General features: G+C 41.9%; 1 protein-coding gene across 2 annotated transcripts in view; it reads left to right on the top strand.

The window, feature by feature from the left end:
* The window catches only part of PDE11A (phosphodiesterase 11A), a 418,185-nt gene extending 403,090 nt beyond the window's left edge, over nucleotides 1-15,095 (top strand). For both annotated transcript variants that reach the window (XM_021076417.1, XM_021076416.1), the window contains exon 20: nucleotides 14,298-15,095. In XM_021076417.1, coding sequence (XP_020932076.1) covers nucleotides 14,298-14,453 — 156 coding nt within the window. In that variant the 3' untranslated portion in view covers nucleotides 14,454-15,095. The remainder of the gene's footprint in view (nucleotides 1-14,297) is intronic.

The raw sequence follows: 18,463 nt of genomic DNA, 5'->3' as shown, positions 1-18,463 counted from the left end.
CAACCTCGTTAACCAGTTTCATCCAAAGACAGTCTATATAAAACCATAAATAGTGTTTTCTTTTGTTCTTTTATTGAGATATAGCTGATACATAATATATGTACAAGATATACATACACATGTATATCGTATATGTGTAGACATGTACACGTATACAAACAGAGTGTATATCCTGCTCAATACCTTGCTTTGTTACACCTAATATATTTTTAAGGTTATTGGAGTTCTTGTCATGGCTCAGTGGTTAACGAACCTGACTAGCATCCATGAGGACTCGGGTTTGATCCCTGGCTTCGCTTAGTGGGTTAAGGATCCGGCATTGCGGTGAGCTGTGGTGTAGGTCGCAGATGTGGCTCGAATTGTGCATTGCTGTGGCTCTGGCGTAGGCCGGCGGCTACAGCTCAGATTCAACCCCTAGCCTGGGAACCTCCATCTGCCGCGGCTGCAGCCCTAAATAGACAAAAAGACAAAAAAAAAAAAAGATTATTCCTCTTCAGTGTCCATACAGCAGCTAGCTCGTTCTTTTGGATGGCTACAGAATATTAGATTTTAAAGATGTAGAATGAATTATTTAACCAATAATTAATTATTCATTCGTTATGAACACTGATGTTGTTTCTAATAGTTTGCTATTGTAAGCAATGTGCAATAAATGTTTTTGTAAATGCATAATCTTCATACTTTATTTGTAGGATAAATACCCAGAAGTGGAATTACTGGGCATTTAGCATTTGGGCATTTGAAATTTTGATAGATACTGCCAACATTCTCTCTGTGAAGTTTGAACCAACTTCTCTTTCTATCAGCAATGGCAGGGGTGCCTCTTTCTCTTCACTCTTACCAAGACCACGTTTTCTCAGACTTGAATTTTGCCAATGTGATGGTGCAAAAGTCTATGTCATTGTAGTTTTAATTTGTATTTTTCATATCATAAATGAGTTTGATCATATTTTTAGTATAGCTTTATTTAGGAGCCATTTGTCTCTTTTTTTTTTTTTCTGTAAACTCTCCATATTTTTGCCCATTTTTTTTCTGGGATGGTGGTCTTACCCTATTGATTTGTAGGAGCTCCCTATGTTTTTAAAAAATAGACCTTTATCTATAGCAAAAGTGGCAAATATTTTTCCCAGGTTGTCATTTTTCCTTTCACTTTGTTTATGCTATACAGAAATATATTGATTTTTATGTAGTCAGATTCATCTTTTGTTGTGACTTCTGGATTTTATGTCATATAGATAGTGACTTTCCCATTCCAAAATTATAACATTTTCAAAATTCTCAGAACTTCTTTTAGTATTTTATAGTTTCATTTATTTTATTTTTTAATTAAAGTATAGATGATTTATAGTGTGCCAATTTCTGCTGTCTAGCAAAGTGACCCAGTCATACATATATATAATAGATACATAGATACACAGATGGATAGATAGACAGATAGATAGATAGATAGATAGATAGATAGATAGATAGATAGATACCTTCTTTTTCTCATACTATCTTCCATCATGTTCTATCCCAAGAGATTGGATATAGTTTCCTGTGCTATACAGCAGGACCTCATTGCTTTTCCATTCTAAATGTAATAGTTCGCATCTCCTAACCCCAAACTCCCAGTCCATCTCACTTCCTCCCCCTCCCCCTTGATGGTTTCACTTTTTATATTTATATCTGTGACTCATCTAGCTTTGCTTTATTTTGTTGGGTATAACATGTGAAGAAGAATCCAACTTTAGTTTTTAGATGGCTACCCAGTTTTCCCATCAGTTTTTTTTCTTTTTCTTTTCTTTCTTTTCTTTTTTTTTTTTTTTTTTTGGTCTCTAGGGCCACACCTGCACACCTGCAGCAGCATAGGGAAATTCCCAGGCTAGGGATCGAATCAGAGCTGTAGCTGCTGGCATACATCTCAGCCACAGCAATGCTGGATCCAAGCTGAGTCTGAGACCTACACTACAGCTCACTGATCCTTAACTCACTGAGGAGGGCCAGGGATTGAACCCACGTCCTCATAGATACTAGTCGGATTTATTACCATTGAGCCATGATGGGAACTGTTCCCATCAACTTTTGACTAATCTTTTTCCTTATGATTTAAAATGCTACCTTCAGGAGTTCTCTGACTGTGGTGTAGGCCAGCAGCTACAGTTCCTATTCGACTCCTAGCCTGGGAACCTCATATGGCACAGGCATGGCCCTAAAAAGACCAAAAAAAAAAAAAAAAAAAGTTACCTTCATCATACTTCATCATATACGAAACTCCCTTAAATTTAATTTTATTTTTACTCTTTCTATTCTGTTCTACTCTGTTTGCCTAGCCATGCTATTTTAATTAATATTGCTTTATAATATATTTTAATGATAACCCTAGTTTAACCTTCCCCATTACTCTTTCAGTATTTTCTAGGTATTCTTGTTTATTTTTCCATATAAGCTTTAGAATTTAGCTCAAAACCAAATCTAGTTTGTTTTTTTATTGGGATGCTTATTTAATTTTACATGATCAAATTTGAAAGTTAATGTAAAACTTCCCAAGATTGAAAAGATAGGAAATATTGCCTATTAGGGAGTTTTTGTTCATAAAATTCAATGTTCCCTTCCTTAAACTATACTTCAAAAATTTAATAAAAAATACTCAGAGAATTGGTCCTGCTGTCCCACGCACACAAATTTTTCCCATATCTTAGTCTGTGGGAGAGTTAGGTAGGTAATAAAGAAGCCACAATAACATAACTTTGACCAGATCTTAAATGGACCCCTCCTATGGACCAAAAAGCCATCGAATGACACCTCAATTGATACATATAAAATATTCCATTTTTGTCTTCCAATACTTTCTCCCCCAAATCTTACTTTCTTTATTATGTTGTAAAATTAAGAAAAAGAAGGTTCTTTTACCGTATGGAGAGAGACCACTAAAATAATAGAGGATTTTTGTCCCCAAGGATGTTTAGCTAAAGACAGAGCATTTCTCACGGATGCTTTGAGGCTGTTTCTCTGTAGATCCAGGGCTTTGGGATGCAGCTGAGTCCTGTTTGCTGCTGGGCATGAGGATTACCTTTAAACTCACACATGCTCAGTCGTCATCAGATTCACGTGGCACTCGCTAAGCAGTTCATTAGTACAAATTCAGCTAAAAGATAGAACAGCAACTATGAATAGGATATGCTAGAATCCATTCTTACGGCTATGATGGTAGCTTCCCCAGAACACCATTCACACCAAGGACAAGGAATTGTAACTCCATATTCGGACAACCCTCTCCCACATACGCACCCTATCCATTACATCTGGAAAACCTTAGGACTCGAGGTACATCAGAAGTATACGAAAAAGATATGTAAATGAATGCTTGTAGTTCAACAAAATAAATTCTCTAAATGGTCCTTTTTACACATTGAACTTTGCAAAAACAATACGTTTTATTTACACATATAAAGTCTCAAGTGGCACAGTGCTACCAGAGAACATTCTGGTGGGGGAGAGGTGGATTGTTACCATGTGGCTGCATTTTAGTTACATGTTCCAACCTCCTCTCATCTGAAGCCCCATTCATCAAAGGCTGTGACTCTCGGGTCAGCAACCATTCCTTCCAAGTCAGATGTTGCCTACCCAGTGAGCATGATTGATTAGCTACCCATGTGCATGAAAACCCAACCAATGGGATAACCTAGGACGGTATCCTAGAGGGGCTCATTAAAACAAGATACGCTTCTCCTGGCTCCCATGTACACAAACCATCTCTAGGCCTTCCTATGATTTACTACTTAAAACCTTTGTTTTATTTTCCCAGGATGGGCTTGGGGAGATGAGTCGCAGATAAGTTTCACTATCTACACCTCATGTTTGGGAAGTGGTGTTTCTTCATTACTCAGTGAGGCCACCTGCTTCCTGTGAATTTGTCCTGAAACAGTGCCAAGGACACTAGGACAGAAAGGTTGCTCTGCTGTCTGGATGCTCCAGTCAAGGACGAGACACGTGTTATTACCCATGTCCCCGTTGAGATCCCTCGCAGGAAGGCACCACAGGCTCTGTCCTCTGGCAGGCCTGGGCAGACGTTCCAGCTCTGCTGTCTACTTACTCATGTAAACTTTGGCTCTCTTAACTCCCTTTCCCCAATCTCAGGTCTCCTATCTGTCAAAACAGGGTCAGCAACACCAATCTCTCTGCACCGTTGTGGGGTTTAATGGGCTCACCTATAGAGAGGCCCTAGGATGGCATCTGGAACACAGGACACACTCAGTACTCAGTCATTCATTCCAGATGTGTTTTACTGACTCTCCCAGAGAGCAAGTGGGTGGCCCTCGGAATAGATTCAGCCCACAGACATGTTTCATTCAGTTGGACACTGTTATATGAAAGCGTAACATATAAACACAAATGTATATTTATAAACACATAAATCATAATGAAAAGCATATAAAAAAGAATGTATGTGTGTGTGTTTATAACTGAATCACTTTGCTGTACAGCAGAAATTAACACAACATTGTAATCAACTATACTTCACTGAAAAATAAAGTAACATATCCAGTTTGCCATAGGCCCCACCACTCCCAGCTGTATCGTGCAGCCTATTTCATTCATTAACTTCACTGGTCCCTCTAGACATTTGAGTTTAAGATTCTTGGCCTATATTTATGGAAATAACAATGCTATTAATCCAAGGAGAGTACAATTCCTGCCTCATTAATTCCTAAGTTAATGTCATTTGTAAATATCATTCTCCACAAAAGAATCTCTTGAGCATATAAATAAAATAAGCGAAACAAGTAACCTGAGAGATTAGGAAGAAAATGGAAAGGGAAAGAAAAGTGGGAGAGAAATTTGTGGCAAAGCATTTTCACTTTTACAGGCACTACTAATCCGCTTCAAACCTTGGAAAGAAAATGATCTCTTTCTAAGTTATTACTGGTACTGTAATTAGCTTTCAGGAGCTTAGACATTGATGCTGCAAACATCAGTGTTATAACTTGGGTAGACTATGCCCTTAGGATTCTGGTTATAGATCTGCACACTCTTATGGTGGATTCTAATGAGCTTGCTTGCCCTCCTCATACTAAGCATTACCTCGGTGGCTTTATCATCTTTACTGCTCTTTGGGTAACTGTCTCACATTATTTGGATTTTAAGATCTCAAATATCCCTAACAGAAAGATCTGACAATATTCTTTGGCCTTTGCAAAAAAATCAGCCATAGCCAGCCTGTTACTGCTGCAGAGTTAATATCACATACAGAAAAAATAGTTTTCCCAACTGGAAAAAGAATCTCATCCGATGTAATTAAACATGGAGTAATAGTGAACTCCCCATACGGAGAAGACAGCAGCTCATTGCTGCTTTTCCTTTCTGTCTGAGTTCACCTGGTCCTTAGGGAAAATCCAGGCTAAATGGATGCCGTCAGGAGCCCTTGGAAGCCAGAATGCAGCAGGCCTGCTAACTTTGCCACCAGAGGGAGTTGGCATCCTCCGTTGGTGTCTTCTGAGTCCCCTTAACATGGCAGGTTAAGACCAAGCAACCTTTTGAAATCTTTTAAGGTGTCTGTTCAGCAGACTGAGGGTTCAAGGAGAAGGGAGACAGGTGCTAGCTGGTCCCTGACTCACATGAACTTGGGTAAAAATGTCTGCCCAGCGAGTATTAGCAGAAACTTTTTATTCTGGGCAGTTGAGGCTCCCTATGCGGCCAGTTCAATGTCTGGCGGGGGTGGGGGGATGTTTCACTCTCAAGTCACTTGTGTGACAGAGAACAATAAGGGACAGTAGCCAGAGACCCATTATTTGGAGCTCAGAAACTCCCTCAAGTGAGTTTGAGCAGAAATGAGAGTTTGTTGGCTCAAGCAACCAGAGAACTTAGGGGTCCAGTTGGCTGGGCAGCATGTGGCTGGATCTAGGGGAATCAAAGGATAGCATAAGACAGTAGCCCTTTTTCTCTGCCTTCTACCTCTGTTTTGGCTTCATTCTCAACTAAGCTTTTCTAACACACCCTGGCAGCTCTAAGAATGAGCATTCCTTACAGGTATCATCACACCAAAAGAAAGAAGCAAAAGAGAAGGTCGTTTTTAGTAGTTTCAGGTAAAGCCTTGAGAGAACTCTGATTGCCTTGGCTTGGGCCACATCCACATCCAATCGCTCAGGAATTACGTGCCTACTCAGAGCACATGGAATGGATTGTCACCTGAGGAAGGGCAAAGAGACAATGTATAGCCTCTGCTGTCCACCACAGTTCACTTATAACCCACTGCCACAAACACTTAACTCATAACTCCCTGATGTAGGGGATCAGTTTGCTCAAGTATCGAGATGCCTAGAATCCTTTGACACCTACACAGGTAGCCATCAAACAGAGACCTACACCATGACATCAAGTCTCTCAATGAGGAACCGCATGCATCTACTGGTAACAGAGATCTGTAATCACAATAGCTTAAATGAAACAGACTTTTACTCTTCTCCAATGAAAAGAATCGAGAGAAGTCAATTCTAGGCTGCTAAGGCATGGCAGTACCAGAGTCATCAGACATACAGTCCCTGTTTATCTTTCCATAGCATGTGGCTGCCATTCTCAAAGCTGCCTCAGAGTCACAAGGTGGTCGCTGTAGTTCAAGCCATCATGTTAACGGCTTCCAGCAGCTAGGAGATAGGGACAAGGGCAAAAAGATCCACCCCTCAGCTAAATAAACTCCCATTTAAGACTCTTCTCAGAAGCTCTTCCTTCTGAATTCTGCTTGCACCCCCCCGGCCGTTCCTAAGCTCAAGAGAGGCTAAAATGAACACTGGGAAGGCAGCTAGCAATCCCTATTAGAGGTACCATAGTCCTGGTGAGGTAAATGACTATGTCCCCAAATGGAACAGAAATCATAAGGCTAGAGCATTTTCAACTCCATTGTGCTCTAGCCTGGGGAGAATCCAATAATACACGGTGCCTGGCATAGGTTCACGTGTAATATATGTAAACAATTATCATTAATTTTCCATCTTGAGCAAATTCCACACTAAAGATTTACTTTAAAGGTGGTATCTTTAATGTGAATGTCTAGAAATATTTATCCAAAGAAGTCTTGGCTCGCTTCTATGTTCACCATTATTGTTTGATTATTTGTTTTTTGAAGCAAGTTTTAAAAACTGCTGGAAGCCTCCAATGTAGTTAATACATTATCTTAAGCAATTTAATGCAAATTAATTTTTACACAACCTTGAGTTTCAAAGGCCGCTGAACTGGGGAGGGAAGGAGTGAGGTTTAGGTGGAATCTGTTTCCTGCCTCCCATCTGGACCCCACAGCCAGCTCCATCTGCTCTCACATGTAGTAACTAACACTTCAGCTACTCCCCTGCCAAACACACCATGTGGAGTTTAGCTTATTTTTTTACTTAGAAAATTGTTAAAGTGCATAGAAAGACATGTATTTCGGGCTTTCTAGAAGCCTCGATGGGATTATTTGAGCATTTCGAAATTCTGTTTTTGTACCGTAATGCAAATTTTCCATTGGGCTTTATGGTTCTTTTTTGCCTTGTTTTTGGATTTAATTCTCTTTTGATATCACAGTTCACCTTTTCTGGTAGGGTCTTACAACACATTTATATCAAATGGGAGCCACCAAAAGGTTCAGGGTAGAAAGCACAAGCTCAGATGTGTGATTTGGACTGACCACTCCAGGATGGCTACAATGTGGTGAGTTAATTGGAAAGGATGAAAGGAGGTGGTAGCGAGCCCAGGTGGCGGGGGCTGCAGGAGGTTTAAGGCAATGGAGAAGATGAGGGCAGCCTGAACTAGGGTAGTAGCAATAGCAATAGACTGACACTTTGGAGGTAGGATTGAGAGGACTTGGTGATGATTTGAATTCGGAGAAGAGGACATCATGGATTGACACCCATAGATTTCTGGGTTGGGAAGTTGGGTGGAGATGCTAATGTTTAGTTCCCTGAGAGAGTAAACATGAGAGCAGAAGAGGGTTCAGAGGAGGGCAGTGAGTTCAGTTTAGGGCAGTCAGGTCACTGACTCTGGCATTTGCAACACGATAGAAGAGTAGAAGGTTGACCAGCCAAATGGGCTTCTTGGCCAACTATGTCACTGCAACATGACATGGAAAATTCAGGACCATGTTAGATTAAAACATGAATAATGGTTACCTTTGGGAACCAAGAAAGTTAGCTGTTCAGCAGTTCACTAATTTAAAGTTTGGATTTGCTGCACAATTGGCCACTTCTCTCTGAAGTCACATACTTTAGGCAGAAGCCTCCTTGCTCTCTTGGAAATGCTCTTTTACATGTGGCTGGCCAGTCACAAGAATGCAAGAGAAATTTAGGGCCGGTCACCACTTGCATACGCTCTTGCCCTTCCTGTCAAAGCTCTGAGCAGAGATGATTCCAGCAGGTCAAGACATCAATGACTTTCCATTTCAAATACCATCCCTGAGTGGGCTTTCTGTCATTTCCACTCAGGAATTTAAATAATCATAATAGTAAAGTGATCCCATCTTCTTTATAGGAATATTGCCTCAAACAAGATATGTGAGAGGGACTTCAAGTCTATTTTTATATTTTATCCAAAAATTGGTATTTAAAATATTTTATTTTCCTTCTTCTCTACCATGTATTGTATCTCTTATTTTCTGATTATTTCTCTTGGATAAGGTGGGGATGGAAGAAGGCAGAAAATACAGTTCTAGTTCTTAGGGCCAATAGCCTGGAAATATGTCAATCGAAAACAGGAAGTAAAAGCCATTTTCTCTCTTTGGCCTTTCAAAAATAAATAAGCAGCCAGTTCAGATAATTTCCTCAAAGTTTTTTTTAAAGGAATGAATGAAATAGTTGGACACTTTCAGGTTCGAAGAAAATCTGGTTTTAGTTTAGTGGAGTTCTTTGCACTCTTCCTGCCAGAGAGTATAGGCATGGAGACTTTTTCTAAGAGCATGGCTTTCTCTTTGCTTATTCCTCTGTCCCACATCTGCCAACATCTCTCCAGCACTCAAGTTCCAAGAAGTGATTGTCAACTAATAAGCACACACAGGGCCAGATGACAAGAGATGTGGCTCTTGATGGCAGAGAAAAAGCAAGGCCGGAGTCTGACTCCCAGCAACTTAGTGAACTGATAGAAACAAGGTCTCAGGAATAATGGTAAGAAGAGAGATACTATATTCATTTCCCAGGCGGGTCATTCTTGGGTTGTTTTTACAGCAGGATTTTGTAGCAGGTCAGAACATCCTGACCACACTAGTGGCCTCTGACAGCTGTTCTGGCCTTTCCCTTGTCTTCTTGCCACAATTCCATGGGTGGAGGGGAGGAGGGCCATTTTTCCAGGGGAGCCACTGAGCTCAGAGCTAAAGATCCAAAGACACAAGGCCTTGTTTCCACTCTCCCTTGGAGCTCGTGGCTAGTACCCAGGACAGAGTGGTTTGAAACCAATGATAGAGATTTCCACTGCTGAACCATGACAGTGTAACAGGGGAAAGAAAATGCCAAAAAAACAGAAAAATATGTAAAACAACCATTGTCAGATAGTGGACAACAGGCAACACAATATAGTAACACCTGAGAAAGGGGAACAAATGAAATGGGCCCAGCTTACTCCCTGGAGAGAGTGTCCACGTGGCAGCACAGGGAGGGGAACCCAGGCAGAGCCCAGTGGTTTCACTGAGCTGAGGAGGCAGAGCCAGGCATCTGGGAAGACTGAGGATGTGAGAGCAACAGAGAAGAGAGCAACAGAGAACCCTCTGCTGCAAGACCACCCCAGAGACCTGCAAGCTCCCCTGAGTCTTCAGTGCTCTTCACCCCATGCACGTGAGTGCACTTCTGAGGCTAAGAAAAGAGCCAGCAAAAAGGAGCAAGCAGAATGATCCTCTGAGCTCTCACAGGTGGGAGAATAGTCCACACTCCCACAGCCAGAATTTTTGAGAAAAAAACCTTGAAATATGTGAAGTTCTGGGTACAGTTCTCAGAAGATTATTGTCTCAGTAGTAGGGCCAAATTAACCCTGGATTAAAGGCTGCTCCACTCTGGAGCCACCTAGCAAAGCTTAACAGCAAGTCTCAAAAGGATCAAATTAGTTCCAAGTAATCTAACTGCATTCCCAAATAAAACTGAGAAATATTTAAAGAAATGCAAAAAAAAAAAAAAAAAATTCTAGCACCCAACAGCATAAAATTCACAATGTCTGATATCCAATCAAGAACTACCAGGCATGCAAAGAGCAAGAAAATGTGGCCTGTAATAATGAGAAAAATCAATCAGAACAGACTAAGAAACGATACATTTCATAGAACTGATAAAGAAGAACATCAAGGAGTTCCAATTGTGGCTCAGTGGGTTAAGGACCCTACTAGTATCCACGGGTTCAATCCCTGGCCTCAATCAGTGGGTTAAGGATTCAGTGTTGCCATGAGCTGCAGCATAGGTCACAGCCGTGGCTCAGATCCCGCATTGCTGTGACTGTGTTGTAGGCCAGCAGCTGCAGCTCCTATTCAACCCCAAGCCTGGGAATTTACTTATGCCACAGGTGAGGCCCTAAAAAAAAAAGGAGGATATCAAGACATTTATTGTATTTTATATGTTCAAGAGAGTAGAGGAAAGATGAAGCATGAAAAACAGTCATGGAAGAAATAAAAAAAAAAAGACTCAAATCAAACTTCTAGAAATGAAAACTATGATTTTTTGAGAGGAAAACTACAGTAGGTGGCAGATTAAGCTCTGCAGAAGATTTGGTGATCCAGCAAAAGAAAATAGAAATTTGGTCCCTCTCCTCTCTATACACTCCAGATGCTAACTCCTGTGCAATAAACTTAGTCTCACTCAAGCACTGTAATAATGTTCCACAAGGTTCTGATTTCACCCCCTCTCTGAAAGAAAACACCCAAATGGTGAGGGAGTCAACTTAATTATGCATATATACATTATACATATCTATAATGCATTATACATAGATACATAATCTACCTACTTAGGCTTATATAGCCTGAAATGTTTCTTGACGCATACCCAAGAAACTGATAACATCAGTTGCCTTAGGAAAGGAAACTAAGTCTCTGGGGCAGGGCATGAAGAGAGATTGTAACGCTGTACATGCTGGACCCTTTGTATCCATTGGACCAGTGAATGTATTACTTATTCAAAACATGGCTAAACTTTCGAATAAATTGTGCATGCTGGTCACAAGTGGACCCAGCAATGGAGTGTGAATAGAATTGAGAAGGAAGTGGGGTCCCTCAGCCACCTGGATGACTAGTGCCCTGGGCTGGGTACCCTGGTGGAGCAGTGTCCAGGGTCCTGTCTGGAATGGGTGGTGGTGGTGGAGCTGCAGTGATTTCGGGAGTCCCTGTGATAGCTGTACAGATGTTCCAAGGGATAACAAGCAGCACAGCCCAAGTTGGGTTTTAGTAAATCCTATCCTAACCTACCCTTAGAGCAGCACATGAGTCACACGGCTCCAGTAGATTCGAGTTTAAACACTAGAAAGAACCATTAGGTTAAAGTTACAGGATATAGATTTCAGCCTAGTATAAAGAACAACATTCTTAGAGTAAACTGGACCCTCAGCCTTATCCCTAGCCTGGGAGGTAGTGAGTCCACCGCCTCCAGACGTGTTTAAACGCTGCAAATGCTAAAGCCACAAGGATGCCACAGAGGAGGCTCGGCATCCCTCGGCGGAGGGGGCACCACGCACGTAACCTTTAGAGTCCCTATGCGAGTGTGTGGAGAGTAAGCAGATCAGTGATGGGTCCCCGTTTTCTTTCTCTAAGAGAAGAGCTAGTCAAATGAGACAAATCCGAGTAGCATTTGCACACATTTGCACAGAATTCATCAGGTGTCATTTGCTGATGAGAAGTTTGTAGGAATAATACCAGAATCTTTCTGAATACTGGGAGCAATTATCTTGATGGCACACTGCACGTAATCCTTAGAATTTGGGTTTGTGGATAGTCCCTTGCCTTCCTAATATTCTAATAGTTCCATATTCTCTCGGCTAACTGCATTTATACAACAGATTTATAGTGCAAGAGGAGTTCTTTAGGATGAGATTCTTGCTACCACTGCTTGGAACCAGACCCTGACCACAGCAAAACAATATTCTAGTATGGCAACTTTGTGATTAAGGAGAATATGAGATGTAAAGACAAGGAATTCTAAGAAATCTGCATAACCCCCCAATTTTTTTTTTTTTCATTCAACACAAAGAAAGCAAGACATAGAACAAAGAGCTAGATAAAGGGAAGCAATCTGTTTGGGGCTAAGCCAAATAAACTTAAATAGTTTAAGGAATAAATTGGTGGAGTAATTCGAATCATGGGCAGGTGCTATGAATGTAATTTAGTAAATGCTCGGGAACCTGCCAAGGAAGAGAAAAATGTGTTGCTTTTGAGATCATTTCCCAGCAGCTTCATAAAAGAAAACTGATTACAGGAATTTAATAAGTAAAACAGAGCCAGAACTATAGTAATCAAATGAGTTTTTAATTACATTTCATGCAGAAAAAAAATTCCAATTTGTGCTCCTGGGATTAAAAAAAAAAAAAAAGTTCTAGAGAAATGCTTTTGTAGCAGGAAAATAACATAAACACTAATTTCCATAGGAATTATAGTAGTCAGTTTAATTAAAAGGCTTGATCAGAGTGAAAAGGAACCAGTGCCAAACTACACTAAAAACCATGGCATTCATTGCCACCTCTCCCACTATTGTCTAAATAAAAACACTGTACATGGAGCAGAAAACCGGCACCTGCGTTTTTCTCATGGAAGGGGAGGGGATTTTGATCACTGCCTGAATTATTATATTGTTGTGATTTATTATCCTATGGAATAACTAATACATCTGTTTTCAAATTAGATGTTGCTTGGTGTGACAAATATTGCCTATAAAAGACAGACCATGCTGTTTAAGGGCATGAACGTGAAGGGACGCCACCTCGGCTGGGGTGAAGTGTTCACCACTCAGTAGGATCCCTGATTATTTGATTATTTCTGGGCTTTCGACCCCCACCCAACTTACATCTAGTCACATTTCACTCATACCCCTGAAGCTCCCAGAGTGGAGGGTTATTGGAGGGGCTATAGAAGGTCCTCCTAACAGGTAGTTTGAAGTCGCACTGAGAGGACTCCATCCTTGATAGAAAGAGCTATTCTTCCTGCTGGAGTTCTTTGTTCTGGAGCACCTGTCGTGCTCATGCTTGGAGAAGGCTTTTCCAGAGGAGGTTTGGTTACATGGTCACCTTTTGTTGCCCTTGGATTGAATGGGACGCACCAGAGGGTGTCTCCATGGGACGGGAGTCTACTCTGTGGCCACAGAATCCAAGGCATAAAGTGGGACCATTACCTTTCCCTGGGCCAAACCCCCACGGCTCGGTGACCCTTGTTTTAGTCATATGGAGGTTCCCAGGCTAGGGTTCGAATCGGAGCTTTAGCTGTTGGCCTACACCACAGCAACACCAGATCCAAGCTGTGTCTGCGACCTACACCACAGCTCACGGCAACACAGGATCCTTAACCCACTAATCGAGGCGGGGGATCGAACTTGCATCCTCACGAAACTAGTCAGATTCATTTCCACTGAGCCGCGATGGGAACTCCAAGGGGACCCTTTTTTAAAAATAACATAAAATTATGTACAAAAAAAAAAAATCAGAAGGGTCTCCTGCAGGTGAGGCCCATGAGTCCTAAGCTAAGTCCTTAGCCTTGTGGTCAGTCAGCCTCCAGTCACATTCTACATTTTCTCTTCCCTCATCTCTCCTGCACCTTCCAACTGTTCCTCTCTTCCACACCCTTTTTTCTTTTCTCTCTTCCTTCATGTCTGCTTCCATACATCGTCCCATGTGCATCTGTACATTTAGCACAGTTCCCAGATGCTGCACTTTAAAAATGATCTCCTCCTCATTTCTGGATTTTACCCAGCCTTTCTCATCCAGGTCCAGCCAGAGTCATCTGTGGTGGAGCAAATGGTAGGTTTATTTCTGTAAAAATTTCAGTTCCTGGTCTATTGAGATCTGGACCCTCCCTAGCAGGCAGAGATATACATACCAGTAGACACCTGTGACCTGGATATTTTGTTTCCTTTCTAGCTTGATGCGGATATAAAAGCAGGATCATAATCAAATTAGTTGGCACCTGCTGGAATTATCCACAGACACCTGCTTTATTTTCTCCTTTTCATAAGCTCTATTAAGACAACACAATGGTGTTAAGTACATGTTTGCTTCATGTTGATCAAAGTAATCATCACTTTCATTTTTTACAGCCAGTTTCCATTCTCCCTACAAGTGAAAGCTAGAAAATCACAGGCAGCTTGCTTTCCCTGCTACCTGTTTTTGTTTTATTTTAGGCGTTGGTGAAGGTCAATGCGAAACTGAAGCCAATGCTTGATTCAGTGGCCACCAACAGAAGTAAGTGGGAAGAGCTGCACCAGAAAAGGCTGCTCGCCTCAGCAGCTTCCCCCATCTCTGCCAGCCTCATGGTGACCGGGGAAGACAGAGACTAAACCTCCAGGTCAGCCGCTGCTGCAAAACGACTGCATCCTGAAGAACCAGCTTCGGTCCTGCCACATTGTTCTTTTGTTCCTTTAAGCGCAAACAGACATAGAGTCTCAGGGATGTGCTGGGAAGCATGCCTGGGCTTTCACCTTAGAGTGCAGTCAGAAGAAAGGACAGAGGAGAAGGGGGTGCAGGGAGCACGCCCCAGGACCCTCAGCTCTCCCTGATGAACCACATGGCTGAGCCGAAGATTCTGGGCAGAGGACCGCTATGACCCAGGACCTGAGGATGGTTCTCATCAGAGCCGAGAGAACGCTGAACAGCGAAGGCGTCATTAGCGCTGCTTCATTTTGTATATGGCTGTTCTGTTTGTTACAAGCCAAACAATGCCTGCCTCTGCATCCTCTCCTGAGCTCCCTTTTGTGCCAGACTGTTCCAAGAACCCCAATTTGTATTCTGTAGAGGTACTTTATTTTTAATCCTAAAGCTTCTTAATGATGGATCAGAGCCTTTAGACTTGCCTACCTAAAAGAGAAACTATATTACCCTTACAAATACCAGCCATTCCCAGTTTTCCCCCAAAAAGGTCCACAGTAGGAAGATAGCAACTGTGTGTGTCTGACTGGTGTTTATACAAGATTTATAACACAGCGCTGGTACTGTGGTCCCCTTTTTCCATTTTTTTTTTAATTCAAACTTCAATGTAGACCAAGTCTTCTCCCAGAAGAAATAGATTAATAGACTTGAATTGAAGTAAGGATGAAAGGAGATCTATGGGTGGATTTACCGCAGGTGACACATGAACATTCAGAACTATCTCCAACAGTGAGACATTTCACAGGACACAGCAGAGCCACGGAACATGATCACTAACCACCTTGACTTCTCCCAGTGATGTTTCGGTATAAAATTTAAGGTTAACCTAAAGCCAAGTGGAGGGGTCCACAATTTTGGATTTTTCTTTAAGTGTAAGGTATAATGCTTGAAAGGTTAAAAAACAACAGGCTAGGCAGAGAACAAATAGTCTATAGAAAGCTAAGTTCATATGAAATAAATGCAATGACTAGAAAGCTACTCCCCCCCCCCATTTTACCTGAGAGACTGAGGACATGGTCTTGTTCAAAGAACATTGCCTAGAAGCTAGACCTATACCCTAGCTTTGGTACTGTTCACTGGATGGCTCTAGACAAGTCACTTAACTTCTTTCAGATGTTTTCCTCATTTGTCAAATGGGATTACACTAGGATACCATTTTTCTTTTTCTTTTTTTTTTTTTTTTTTGTCTTTTTGCCATTTTTTGGGCCGCTCCCGCAGCATATGGAGGTTCCCAGGCTAGGGGTCTAATAATCAGAGCTGTAGCTCCTGGCCTACGCCAGAGCCACAGCAACGCCAGATCCGAGCCGCGTCTGAGACCTACACCACAGCTCACAGCAACGCTGGATCCTTAACCCACTGAGCAAGGCCAGGAATCAAACCCGCAACCTCATGGTTCCTAGTTGGATTCGTTAACCACTGAGCCACGATGGGAACTCCAGGATATTATTTTCAAATCTGATTTAACCTTAGAACTCTTGGTTCATATAATTCTTACAAAGAACCTCAGATATAAAACATCTAAAAGGCCAAGTGCTCTGTTTGAGGCTTGGTTGAGGGGGCAAAGCCCCTACAAATAAATCCACATCTCGCTGATCACCCTACATGGTGGTCCACAGAGGGGCTTTGAGGATTTTGAAAGTTTCTGAGTGAGATGAACCTTGAAGTCCATTCCAGCTCTGAAAAAAAACATTTTTGACCAAACCATTTTTGTTCTTGTTGTTGTGGATCAGTGTCAGCTATTAACTTTACTACTCAGATATTAAAGAAATAAGGGTCAGGTTCCACTGAGGACATTGTTTTCCTGGCATACAGCAGACATTTGGGGAAAATTTAAAGAATGGGTAAATTAAGGTACCAAAATGGAAGTGAGGGAAGAAAGATTCTACATGCCCAGAAACAGAGTAAAAGAAAATTATAAACCAGACAAATGGGGGTGGGGTGGAGGGAGAAGGAGGAGGGGGAAAAAGAGGAGGAGGAGCAGAAGCAAAGAAAAACAACTAATAAGACAGGGACTGAGGCAGGTGGCAAGAGATCGGCCAAAGGGAAGATGAACATCAATCCAAACAAAGAAAAATGGCACGTCTAACCAAAAAATGAGGGTACAGAATCCTGTTATCAATTGCTTAGAAAAGAGAGATACTTGAGCAGGGAGGGGGTTGACAAAAGAGAGCAAGAAGGAGTGGGAGCCCTAAAAAATAATGTTCCCAGCTACCCTTTACAGCTGTCTCTGCAGGGAAGACAGGAGAAACTCGAGGAGAAAATGAGTGCAGGAAAAATTGCCTCCGCAGAGCAGGTAAGAGGAGGTTGTTCAGATTTATGGATTTTATTAAGCCAGTTTTCTGAATCACCCTGCTATAAAGGACAATAGCTCCTGCCAGGCTGTCTCCCTTCTTCAGGTGAGGAACAAAGGGGGGGGGCGGAGGTAGGGACAACTCCTGGTGGTGTGTCTGCAGCGCAAAAGCACTGCAGGTGTTTCTAGCTCTTGTGTCACATCCTGTTTATATCACAGATGGGAATTGGAAACCAGTCCATGTGAGGCAGAGAGGAACCCACAGCTGTCATCTTTCCCAACAGTAAATAAATAAATAGCCCAGACGGACGGATGCCAGTCGATCTCGAGCAAAATTTTAAAGCATGTGCTTTATGACAAAACTAGACACAGGGTCCAATGGCGAGTGCAGGCAGCTACTCGCACTGCAGCTACCCTGAACATGGATGCTGCTTATCGTTAAGGGAAACGTAATTTATAGCACAGACCCCACGGCTCCTACTAAGGTTGAGTTTTCCTCTCATTTTCTTGCCTTTTTATTGGCTTCACTGCTTGGTTGCCAATAGCAACGTCCACTGGTAGCAAAGGGAGTTCAACACCATTGCAATCTGCTATACAGTGGAGTCCTGACAATGTCAACCATCAATCAGGCAGCTGTTTGTAATTGCCTCCATCTATTTCTCCTGTCTCGAGGTATCTCTCTTACTGTGGGTCAAAATTCAGAAACTGCTGACTAATGCCCCCGGTCTGCTTCTCCACCACCATGAAGCAGTAGAAAAGAAAGGCAACAACCACCCTGGTGCCCACAACCCACAGGGTTAGTGGTTGAACTCTTGGGAGTTTGAGGTATTTTTAATCCCTTGGCTAAACAATGTATAATTTCCAAGAATTTGAGGTATAGTGTGGTTACCCAGACATTCTTTTTCCAAAGTAGAAAAAGATTTTCCCACCCCCTATTAATAATATTTATTTCCTATCAGAGGGAAGCAGTTGAAATGTGAGCCTTCTTCTAAAACCTCCAACTGACCAGATTGTATTCACCTCCTCGGGGCTCTTGGCATCAGCGGTTAAAATGACTTCATCCTACTTTCTCCACGAGGTATATTTTTTCAGGCATACCATTGATTCATTTATTAGCATGTGAATAGTATACGCACAACCTACAATGTAACTGGCAATTCCAGCCGGCGGGGACAGCTTAGCAAACTATAAGGACACCACCCAGTGCACAGTGGACAGGGCTTCCCCCTATTTCTCCCCGCTTCAGCCAGACCTGTTATCTTGCGTTTCTCAGTTTTTTGGTTTTCCACCTGTAAAATACTTTTATTCAGTTCATTTCTACACCAAAGGACCAAGCATTTTCCCATAGAACCCTCTTATTTACTCTTCTCAAACAAGACAGGAGCAAAGAGGTCATCTTCTCGCTAAAGACAAAGAAATGATACGTATATGGGGTAGATATAAAAACCACCTTACCACAGATTTATCTGAACCTGCCTCTGGTGATCTTGGAAGATATGGTCATCAGTATGGTTTTTTTAAAGTATACCCTTTTATTTCATAAAGGGAAATTTTAGATAACCTCATATCATAGATATTCCACAAATGGCAGTCAGTTTAATTCAGAAGTAAATTTATAAGGTGAGTCAAAAG

This window comes from Sus scrofa, chromosome 15 (genome assembly GCF_000003025.6).
Source record: "Sus scrofa isolate TJ Tabasco breed Duroc chromosome 15, Sscrofa11.1, whole genome shotgun sequence".
Lineage (NCBI taxonomy): Eukaryota > Metazoa > Chordata > Mammalia > Artiodactyla > Suidae > Sus > Sus scrofa.
Note: the sequence above shows the minus strand (reverse complement) of the source record. Positions and strands in the feature narration are given on the sequence as shown.